The 12,419-nt window shown below is 42.7% G+C and overlaps 1 protein-coding gene across 1 annotated transcript in view; it reads left to right on the top strand.

Moving 5' to 3' along the window:
- LOC120018388 (latent-transforming growth factor beta-binding protein 4-like) overlaps positions 1–12,419 on the top strand; it is a 49,537-nt gene that overhangs the window by 19,777 nt on the left and 17,341 nt on the right. The window contains exons 5-9 of the mRNA XM_038961560.1: positions 861–923; positions 3,218–3,340; positions 6,853–7,029; positions 10,509–10,871; positions 11,972–12,088. Of these exons, the coding sequence (XP_038817488.1) occupies positions 861–923; positions 3,218–3,340; positions 6,853–7,029; positions 10,509–10,871; positions 11,972–12,088 (843 nt within the window). The remainder of the gene's footprint in view (positions 1–860; positions 924–3,217; positions 3,341–6,852; positions 7,030–10,508; positions 10,872–11,971; positions 12,089–12,419) is intronic.

Below are 12,419 nucleotides of genomic sequence, written 5' to 3'. Positions count from 1 at the left end.
CTGGAAAATATCATGGTTTTCCTCATTTTGATTTAAACTACGATGAAAACCTCATCAATTGCGATGTCTCCCTCCTTGCAAACAACTTCCCCAAACATTCCCATAAATAAATGGTTGATACCGAACAATAGAGGCCTTGTCCAAAACTCTGGCCAGGGATTACGGTCGTTTGAAGCACTAAGTACTTTAAACTTTCCATTTCCTTTGAGGAATGTCCTTTGAATCTTTACTCAGCGACCTCAAGTCACTTCACAACTTCCCACTTGTCTCCCAAGCCTGTAAAGGTCCTCCGAATAGAGCTTTGTTGGATGTGAGAGGAGAGACAGCTGGGAGGGAGATTGTTAGCAGACAGGTGACCAACAGTGTGTGATTTAGGCTGCCAACAGTCCAGCAAACAACTGGGAGTAACATAGCTAGCTAACTAGCCGGAGATGGGATTGTTAGCCAATGTTAGATGAGGGAGTTTTCCACTCTAGACTGACAGTGAGTCGTCATGCTCGTATGGTAAAAACCCTTTATTTGTTTCGCTTGGTTTAATTGGCCCAGAACGCTCCGGTGTATCCCATGGCTCCTGTACGCTTGGCTCTCTCTCTCTGGTGCTATATGCTGCTCGTCTTCCATGGTGGGATCAGGGACTGTATATACAGTACACACAGATTGAGCACTAAAATAATCTGAAATCTCGTCCAGGCTCTGCAGGAGAAACATAGGCAAGAAAAGATTGACCCATCACTCTGGTTGTAGACACAGCTATTGGCACTACATGCCTAGGTATCCCCTTTCCCTTTACATCAGTAGGGCTCACATAGGGTCTCTCGAGTATTGCTATTTAATCATCATTATGTGAATTGCCTTTTCAGGAAATGGAGTCGATGGGAGCTGTCCGGCTGGATTTGAGAGGATCAACGGCACCCAGTGTGTTGGTGAGTTCCATCTGTAGAATGATGGTGGTCGTCTACAATCGTAGATAAACGCGTTCCAAAAGGGTTCTTCGGGTGTTCCCATACCTTTTTGGTTCCAGGTAGAAATCTTTTGGGTTCCATGTTGAACCCTCGGTGGAAAGGGTTCTACCTGGAACCAAATAGGGTTCTTCTTCAAATGGGGACAGCCGAAGAACCCTTTTAGGTTCTAAATAGCACTTTTTATTCTAAGTGTACTTACATCCGATTTCAGCACGTTTAATCTCTTTGTGTCTGGAACAGGAGAACTAACCGAAAGAGATGTGTGTTGAAATGTTACAACATTTTATTTGACAGTATATATTTTTAAACAAATACCAGGTCAAATAGGTGTGGAAAGAGAAGCATTGCAATGGTCCATCTTCATAATATGGCCTCTCTCATTTTCAGTTGATGTTTTGAGTGGATTAATGTACAATATCACTTCATCAAGTCAGCAGCTGCCTCCTTAGCTTGTCATATTCCATATAGACTCCGCTCACCCACACACACATCGAAAAGCTCTTTGAAGCAGCTCATTATTCAACCCAGTCTTGCCACTTGGCCCAGAGATCTAGCGCTGAATAGTCTGAGGCGATAAACTCTGAAACACGAGCCATGCCTTGATTATCTGCCGCTATGGAAGGGCCGCTTCATCCGTCTCTGTAGAGCCTGATAAGATATGAGAGGGATAGGAGAAAACAGAGCACCCATCTCCCCTGATGGTAACAAGCAAATGCTATCATGCTGGCTATGAATCATTCAGGCCCGTTCAAAAACATGGGATGGCACTCAGATGGGGACATACCAATGTGGTTGCGCTCATTCATGGTGAATCTGCTATTTATCTGAGAGGGGCACATACCCAAAGGCAGGTCACAGTGACACAATGCATGTACTGTAGTTTTAGTTGACCCACCTGTTCATGAATTGCATATTGTAAAAACATCACCTGTGATTATTTAGAATAGGATTGGGGCTACTGGGATTATATTTGCACATCAGTTAGCAGCTGAAATAAAGAGAGAAGGGGAGAGAAAAACTACATTGATCTGTAAGTTAAATTCTATAACATAAAGGAGCCTCACTAACATGCCTCAATGGAAATACGTATTACTGTTATTTGGCAGGAGGAACTTTTTCATTCCTGCATCTATATGGAAACATTTAACATACAGTTGTAACTCAAATGGATTAGGTGCTGACAGGTGATGATGCAAACCATATATGCAACGTTGCCTTTGAATGTCTATTTGTAGCAAGAAGGTCTACAGTGAATTGGGGATGAGTTCAGTTCACTGCTATTACCCAACAGTTCAGTTCACTGCTATTACCCAACAGTTCAGTTCACTGCTATTACCCAACAGTTCAGTTCACTGCTATTACCCAACAGTTCAGTTCACTGCTATTACCCAACAGTTCAGTTCACTGCTATTACCCAACAGTTCAGTTCACTGCTATTACCCAACAGTTCAGTTCACTGCTATTACCCAACAGTTCAGTTCACTGCTATTACCCAACAGTTCAGTTCACTGCTATTACCCAACAGTTCAGTTCACTGCTATTACCCAACAGTTCAGTTGACTGCTATTACCCAACAGTTCAGTTCACTGCTATTACCCAACAGATGCAGTGTAAGTTAGGCCAGACGGTTGTATAACCTGACTGCTGGAAAACCATTTCTCCAGGAAAAGCATGGAGCCAGATTGTATGAGACATAATGACAACACCAGGCCCTGTTGCATCACTCACTCAATCCCCCTAAATCCCTGAGAGTCACACCTCGTGGTGTAAGCTGCTACGATATTGATGAGGACAGGGTTGGATAAACACTGATATGTTATGGTTTTCTTTTACACTCCCGTTGAATGTCGCCAGACTTTTTAGTGTTTCTAAGATTATGATTTCAGGTTGGGGCTAGTTCTTCCAAGTTCTCAGCTAAACCTACAGTTTACAAAGAGTATTTGTTTCACAGGGAATGAACTCTAAGCACAAATGTTTGCCATGTCTAGCCACCCTCATTGGGTTTCAAGTCAGTCACTGTTAATATCCCCAGAATATGAATGTTCTCTGTGACCAGGGCCTCCCCTGCAAGTACTGTATACAGTCTGTCACTCAGTCAAGGTTCAGCTCTCACTCTCAGTGATTACTCAGTTATTATCTCCCCGGCCTTCAGGAAGAGGGTACATGACAGTTTCCTGTCTGTGGATCCTATGGATGGATGGATGGATGGATGGGGTTAGGGAATAGGGATGTGACCCTGGTGTTTCCCTTCCTAGATGTTAATGAGTGTTTGCAGCCAGGCTTCTGTGAGAACGGGAACTGTGTGAACACTCGGGGGAGCTACAGTTGTGTCTGCAGGCAAGGATACATACTGGACGCCTCTCACGGGATCTGTATCTGTAAGTAGCCTACAGGGCTCTCCGCTCGAAGGAGAGGAAGGGAATACTGTGCTCGCTGTGCCGCGGGGTCTGGAATGAGCAGGAATAACGCATGGCTGAGGTGCTATGGAGCTGAACTGTACAAAACACTATACACACAACCTCACATACAAAAACGTGTTGAGTAAAGAGACCAGGTAAAAAAAAAAAAAAAATGTTTTTATAGATAATTTCCTGCAATTCTACACATTTTGCCATGGCTTATGCCGTGTTTTAAGCTATCTGAGTGATTCAAGCATCAGAACAAAATCAATGGGGGCCCCATGTCATGACATTTTTGGAGAATTTTAGATTCTCCCCGACTGTCTAGTTTTTATTTTGGTGATTGTTAGCTCTCAAAGATGATATTATAAAAAATATATACAGTACCAGTCAGAAGTTTGGACACACCTACTCATTCAGGGGTTATTCTTTATTTGTACTATTTTCTACATTGTAGAATAATAGTGAAGACATCAAAACTATGAAATAACACATATGGGATCATGTATTAACCAGAAAAGTGTTAAACAAATATATTTTAGATTATTCAAAGTAGCCGCCCTTTGCCTTGATGACAGCTTTGCACACTCTTGTCATTCTCTCAACCAGCTTCATGAGGAATGCTTTTCCAACAGTCTTGAAGGAGTTCCCACATATACTGAGCACTTGTTGGCTGCTTTTCCTTTACTCTGCGGTCCAACTCATCCCAAACCATCTCAATTGGGTTGCGGTTGGGTGATTGTGGATTGTGGAGGCCAGGTCATCTGATGCAGCACTCATCACTCCTTCTTGGTCAAATAGCCCTTACACAGACTGGAGGTGTGTTGGGTCATTGTCCTGTTGAAAACAAATGATAGTCCCACTAAGTGCAAACCAGATGGGATGGCGTATCGCTGTAGAATGCTGTGGTTGCCATGCTGGTTAAGTGTGGTCTGAATTCTAAATAAATCACAGACGGTGTCACCAGCAAAGCACCATCACACCTCCTCCTTCATGCTTCACGGTGGGAACCACACATGCAGAGATCATCCGTTCACCTACTCTGCGTCTCACAAAGACAAGACGGTTGGAACCAAAAATCTCACATTTGGACTCATCAGATCAAAAGACAGATTTCCACCGGTCTAATGTCCATTGCTTGTGTTTCTTGGCCCAAGCAGGTCTCTTCTTCTTCTAATTGGTGTCCTTTAGTAGTGGTTTCTTTGCAGCAATTTGATCATGAAGGCCTGATTCACCCAGTCTCCTCTGAATAGTTGATGTTGAGATGTGTCTGTTTCTTGAACTCTGTGAAGCATTTATTTGGGCTGCAATTTCTGAGGCTGGTAACTAATGAACTTATCCTCTGCAGCAGAGTTAACTGTGGGTCTTCCTTTCCTCTGGTGGTCCTCATGAGAGCCAGTTTCACCATAGCGCTTAATGGATTTTGCGACTGCTTTTGAAGAAACTTTAAAAGTTCTTGACATTTTCCGGATTGACTGACCTTCCTGTCTTAAAGTAATGATGGACTGTCATTTTAGATTATTCAAAGTAGCCGCCCTTTGCCTTGATGACAGCTTTGCACACTCTTGTCATTCTCTCAACCAGCTTCATGAGGAATGCTTTTCCAACAGTCTTGAAGGAGTTCCCACATATACTGAGCACTTGTTGGCTGCTTTTCCTTTACTCTGCGGTCCAACTCATCCAGATGGACATAGTCCATCTGTTAACAGCCCACCCAATTTACCTACCTCATCCCCTTACTGTTTTTATTTATTTACTTTTCTGCTCTTTTGCACACCAGTATCTCTACTTGCACATTATCATCTGATGATTTATCACTCCAGTGTTAATCTGCTAAATTGTAATTATTCGCTCCTATGGCCTATTTATTGCCTACCTCCTCATGCCTTTTGCACACAATGTATATCGACTCATTTTTCCCCCCTACTGTGTTATTGACTTGTTTATTGTTTACTCCATGTGTAACTCTGTGTTGTTGTCTGTTCACACTGCTATGCTTTATCTTGGCCAGGTCGCAGTTGTAAATGAGAACTTGTTCTCAACTAGCCTACCTGGTTAAAAAAATAATAATAATAATAATCTTTGCTTATTTGAGCTGTTCTTGCCATATTATGGACTTGGACTTTTACCAGGGCTATGTTCTGTATACCAACCCTACCTTGTCACAACACGACTGATTGGCTCAGACGCATTAAGAAGGAACTTTTAACAATGCACACCTGTTAATTGAAATGCATTCCAGGTGACTACCTCATGAAGCCGGTTGAGAGAATGCCAAGAGTGTTCAAAGCTGTCTTCAAGGCAAAGGGTGGCTACTTGCAAGAATCTCAAAAATATAAAATCTATTTTGATTTGTTTAACACTTTTTTGGTTACTACATGATTCCATATTTTTTTTATATTTTATAGTTTTGATGTCTTCACTATTATTCTACGATGTAGAAAATAGTAAAAATAACAAAAAAATGCTATATATAGCTCCATTATCATTTCTACATACTTTTATATATGGTTTTAATCATTTAAGTTTACACTGAAAATGTTGTAGTTACCCGAAAATCATTTTCTATCTTTTGGAGTGGCGGCAACGATTTAGCAGCTAAATTAATATAGGGGAAACTCTGTAGGACAGTAGACTGCCTCATGCAATAAATATTTCCATTATCTTTATTCATGCTCTGATCCCAAAAATGAGTTCAAATTCCACACACTTTTAGATCGAACAATATTCAGTAATACTTTACATTAACTGTGCTGTATTATATCATACATAAAACATACATTGCACATCATAAACATGACATTACAGCTCCTGAAGTTCTGTGACACTTGGCCTGCTTATTCTAACCGGCATTTTACAAAGGTTAGTGCTTCTGAAATGCTGGTTGGCCTGTGACCCCTGTGTGTTGCCTTTGGATCTGACGCAGTTTGTATCTGCTTGTCTGTGGGCTCCCTCTCTATCCAGTCCGCCCCAGCACTTGGCTCTAACTGCTGGAAACTGTCTGTTTTGTGTGCGTCGTTGACTCTGAGCGGTCATCTTTAAACAATGTGTTGCCAAAACGTTAATGGGAATGCTTTGAGCTTTTCTGTTTTCTTGCTATCTGAATCGATGATTTAACAGCGATTTATTTCTGACGTTTCTTCTTTTTTCTGACGTCATGTACTTCTGCAACTCATTGTCTGTCTTCAGTTGAATATTTCTGTGTTTCTTAACCCGACTAAAGCAACAGAATGCCTACTGTTTTCTAAGCTAAGATCAAGTACCAGAAGTACCAGAGAATCATGACACAAAAAGCAAAGACGAAGAGTACACCATCGTTATATTTCAAGATAAATTACCAATCAACAATCAGCATGTGTTGACCCTGCATGTTGGGTTTGGTGTATTCTTTTGCTTGAGGCCTTTTTGGAAATGAAGCTGTTTCTGTATGGCTATAATAAATGCTATCTTCTCTCTACCATTCTCCCATTGGCATGTCCTCCTCCTTGCAGCCCATAAGGTGATCTCGGAGGATAAGGGCCAGTGCTATCGTATCCTGAGCTCTGGCTCTGGCCCTGGTAGCTGCTACGTGCCTATCCTTAGGAACATCACCAAGCAGATCTGCTGCTGCAGCCGCGTGGGCAAGGCCTGGGGCAAGAACTGTAAGAGGTGTCCCTACTTTGGATCAGGTGAGCATCCCAATTCTGATTCAAACCTCCACATCATACTCGACCGGCAATGGATAATCATAATGCAGCTAATGACCAGTGTTAACATCTGCCTATGTCACAGTATGTACATTGATCAAAAATACAAACGCAACATGTAAAGTGTTGGTCCCATATTTCATGAGCTGAAATAAAAGATCCCAGAAAATGTCCATACTCACAAAAAGCTTATTTCTCTCAAATGTTGTGCACAAATGTGTTTACATACCTGTTAGTGAGCATTTCTCCTTTGCCAAGATAATCCATCTACCTGACAGGTGTGATATATCAAGAAGCTGATTAAATAGCATGATCATTACACAGGTGCACCTTGTGTTTGGGGGCTATAAAAGGCCTCTCTCAAATGTGCAGTTTTGTCACACAACACAATGCCACAGATGTCTCAAGTTTTGAGGGAGTGTGTAATTGGCATGCTGACTGCAGGAATGTGCACCAGAGCAGTTGCCAGATAAGCCATAAGCCGCCTCCAACGTTGATCTAGAGAATTTGGCAGTACGTCCAACAGGCCTCACAACTGCAGACCACGTGTATGGTGTCATGTGGGCGAGCGGTTTGCTGATGTCAACGTTGTGAACAGAGTGCCCCATGGTGGCAGTGGGGTTATGGTATGGGCAGGCATAAGCTATGGACGACGAACACAATTGCATTTTATCGATGGCAATTTAAATACACAGAGATACTGTGACGAGATCCTGATGCCCATTGTCGTGTCATTCATCTGCTGTCATCACCTCATGTTTCAGCATGATAATACACGGCCCCATGTTGCTGGAAGCTGAAAATGTCCCAGTTCTTCCATGGCCTGCATACTCACCAGACATGTCACCCTTTGACATTGTTTGGGATGCTCTGGATCGTTGTGTACGACAGCGTGTTCCAATTCCTGCCAATATACAGCAATTTCACACAGCCATTGAAGAGGAGTGGGACAACATTCCACAGGCCACAGTTCTATGCGAAGGAGATGTGTCACACTGTATGAGGCAAATGGTGGTCACACCAGATACTGACTGGTTTTCTCTGTCCAGTGTCTGTGTTCTTTTGCCCATCTTAATCTTTTCTTTTTATTGGCCAATCTGAGATGTGGCTTTTTATTTGCAACTCTGCCTTGAAGGCCAGCATCCCGGAGTCGCCTCTTCACTGTTGACGTTGAGACTGGTGTTTTGCGGGTACTATTTAATGAAGCTGCCAGTTGAGGACTTGTGAGGTGCCTGTTTCTCAAACTAGACACTAATGTACTTCTCCTCTTGCTCAGTTGTGCACTGGGGCCTCCCACTCCTCTTTCTATTCTGGTTAGAGTCAGTTTGCGCTGTTCTGTGAAGGGAGTAGTACACAGCGTTGTACGAGATCTTCAGTTTCTTGACAATTCCTCGCATGGAATAGCCTTCATTTCTCAGAACAAGAATAGACTGACGAGTTTCAGAAGAAAGTTCTTTGTTTCTGGCCATTTTGAGCCTGTAATCGAACCCACAAATGCTGATGCTCCAGATACTCAACTAGTCTAAAAAAGGCCAGTTTTATTGCTTCTTTAATTAGAACAGTTTTCAGCTGTGCTAACATAATTGCAAAAGGGTTTTCTAATGATCAATTAGCCTTTTAAAATGATAAACTTGTATTAGCTAACACAACGTGCCATTGGAACACAGGAGTGATGGTTGCTGATAATGGACCTCTGTACGCCTATGTAGATATTCCATAAAAAAATCTGCCGTTTCCAGCTACAATAGTCATTTACAATATTAACAATGTCTACACTGTATATCTGATCAATTTGATGTTATTTTCATGGACAAAAAATGAGTTTTTCTTTCAAATTCAAGGAAATGTTTAAGTGACCCCAAACTTTTGAACAGTAGTGTATATAAACTCAGCAAAAAAAGAAACGTCCTCTCACTGTCAACTGCGTTTATTTTCAGAAAACTTAACGTGTAAATATTTGTATGATCATAACAAGATTCAACAACTGAGACATAAACTGAACAACTTCCACAGACATGTGACTAACAGAAATGTAATAATGTGTCCCTGAACAAAGGGTGGGTCAAAATCAAATTACCAGTCAGTATCTGGTGTGGCCACCTGCTGCATTAAGAACTGCAGTGCATCTCCTCCTCATGGACTGCACCAGATTTGCCTGTTCTTGCTGTGAGATGTTACCCCACTCTTCCACCAAGGCACCTGCAAGTTCCCGGACATTTCTGGGGGGAATGGCCCTAACCCTCACTCTCCGATCCAACAGGTCCCAGACGTGCTCAATGGGATTGAGATCCGGGCTCTTCGCTGGCCATGGCAGAACACTGACATTCCTGTCTTGCAGGAAATCACGCACAGAAGGAGCAGTATGGCTGGTGGCATTGTCATGCTGGAGGGTCATGTCAGGATGAGCTGATGTACCACATGAGGGAGGAGGATGTCTTCCCTGTAACGCACATCGTTGAGATTGCCTGCAATGACAACAAGCTCAGACCGATGATGCTGTGACACACCGCCCCAGACCATGACGGACCCTCCACCTCCAAATTGATCCCGCTCCAGAGTACAGGCCTCGGTGTAACGCTCATTCCTTCGACGATAAACGCGAATCCGACCATCACCCCTGGTGAGACAAAACCGCGACTCGTCAGTGAAGAGCACTTTTTGCCAGTCCTGTCTGGTCCAGCGATTGTAGGTTTGTGCCCATAGGCGATGTTGTTGCCGGTGATGTCTGGTGAGGACCTGCCTTACAACAGGCCTACAAGCCCTCAGTCCAGCCTCTCTCAACCTATTGGGGACAGTCTGAGCACTGATGGAGGGATTGTGCGTTTCTGATGTAACTCGGGCTGTTGTTGTTGCCATCCTGTACCTGTCTCACAGGTGTGATGTTTGGATGTACTGATCCTGTACAGGTGTTGTTACACGTGGTCTGCCACTGCGAGGACGATCAGCTGTCCGTCCTGTCTCCCTGTAGCGCTGTCTTCGGTGTCTCACAGTACTGACGTTGCAATTTATTGCCCTGGACACATCTGCAGTCCTCATGCCTCCTTGCAGCATGCCTAAGGCACGTTCACGCAGATGAGCAGGGACCCTGGGCATCTTTCTTTTGGTGTTTTTCTGAGTCAGTAGAAAGGCCTCTTTAGTGTCCTAAGTTTTCATAACTGTGACCTTAATTGCCTACTGTCTGTAAGCTGTTAGTGTCTTAATGACCGTTCCACAGGTGCATGTTCATTAATTGTTTATGGTTCATTGAACAAGCATGGGAAACAGTGTTTAAACCCTTTACAATGAAGATCTGTGAAGTTATTTGGATTTTTACGAATTATCGTTGAAAGACAGGGTCCTGAAAAAGGGACATTTCTTTTTTTGCTGAGTTTATATATATATTAGTGTGTATATGTCTGGGTATGAAACTAATACTAACTAATTCAATCCTGCTTGTGCCGTTCTCTGTTTGCTCGTGAAAGTTGCTTTCAAGGAGATCTGCCCAGCAGGGCCTGGCTACCACTACTCTGCCTCTGTCATCCAGTTCAACCAGAGGTTGCTGGAGCAGTACGGGACTGGAGGTCCACCTGTCATATCCCAGAGAACGGGACAGAACAGGCCACAACAACCAGCCAGTAGTGGTGCACAGACTCCCCAAACTAGTCACCAACAATCTTCAGGCTCTCTCACTCCCCAAACCAGGCCTCAACAACCAGGTATCACTACTCTGCTCACAACTCCGACCAGACCCCAACAGCCAGGTGGTGGAGGCTCCCTGTCCTCCCAGGGCAGACCACACATCCCAACCAGCTCTGTTACAGCAGGACCCACCCGGGTGGTGACAGGTGAGTAGACAGTAGCCCCTAGCCCCTAGCAACCACAAGGAGATTCCTCAATATGAAGAGTTTCATTCCAGAACGCAACATTTCCATTTTCAGAAATGTTTGTAAATTGACATTAATTAAAACCACATCTTATGAAAGAGATCTATGATTTTTTTCATTTTACCATGACATGGGCTAGTGAAAAGGAAGACATGATATATATATATATAAGGTAATTTTATTTTAGAGAGAAAAATTATCATGCTTTGTGGCCAAACGCTATATATCCGCTCCAACCAACAGAACTCCAATAGACAAAGTGTCCAGATTGGGTTTTAAACAGTTACATGTAATAAAGTATTGAAACGTAAATATACAAATTATCTATTTGTTTAAACTAAATTGTGCAAATATCATAGTCAATTTGTATTCAGAGGGTGAATAGTGTAGTGTATACTATGTGAGTTTTCTTTTTGGACATTTTAAGCAACTTTTGGAACAATTGTATTGTGGTTTTACAGGTTTTTTCATGAGGATAATTCAATGAAAAAATGTTTGAATTTGATTATATACACTTTTGGAAAGATTTAATGAATAATAAGGACAATGAAAGTCTGTCGCAATTCATTTGCAAGAATGGATTGATTCTTATTGTTGGAGTGACACAGCACGCTGTTTGCGGCCTCCGTATATGTTTGCAGCCTGTAGTCTATTGTTTCCCGTCGCTGGATCTAACTCTCTAAACACATGTCTCTGGATATAGCACATTTTGGTATGAAACAATACGGATATTTTGCGTTTTGCAACCCAAAAAAAAAACATTCTAAAGTAAATGTTTTTAAAGTATGAGAACTGCCATAATTCATACACATAGAAAAAATGCAAATATGAAAAATTAGCATTTATCGCGTTTTGGAATCAAACCCTTCATATACTCTTGTCATTTCCACATAGCAACATCAACTACTGAGACAGAATTAGAACGTTTAAAGTTTGATGTTTGTGTCCAGAAGGCTGTGAGAATGACAATTCATATCAAGCTGCCTCTTCTCAACAAGCGGAAGCTCTAATGTGTCTAGACATTCTCAGTAAATGTTTAGGTCCGGTTTTGGTTTCTCCAGCTCGGCCCCCCACTCAGACCCAATGGCCTCCAGTTGACCGACGGCCAGTATCTCCAGTGAGACCCGCCCAGCCCCTCCCATCTCTGGTCACGCCCCGCCCACCCATCCCCAGGCCAGGTACCGTAAATCATACACCACAACGCCACAGCCACAAAGTGTTTCATCTTGATACAGTAATGGCTCCAAGATTAGGTCAACTGCAGATAAATGCTGGTTCAACTTTCTGGCCTCTCACACTGCCAGCTCTATGTCATTCCCTGTTAGAACTCTTAACTATGGTACTTCACACCTGAATCAAGAACAAAGAAGTATATAGTTTGGAGTCTGTACTATGGAGTGAGAAAAGCTCAAAGTTCTCCATTGAAGTACGACAACTGGTCTTCCTGTGTCCGTTCTGCTCTCATTTTATGTGATAGCACTTGAAAGCATGAGTTCACATTTAGAATGG

Source organism: Salvelinus namaycush, chromosome 23 (assembly GCF_016432855.1).
Source record: "Salvelinus namaycush isolate Seneca chromosome 23, SaNama_1.0, whole genome shotgun sequence".
Classification (NCBI taxonomy): domain Eukaryota; kingdom Metazoa; phylum Chordata; class Actinopteri; order Salmoniformes; family Salmonidae; genus Salvelinus; species Salvelinus namaycush.
This window is presented reverse-complemented; position numbering and strand designations above follow the sequence as displayed.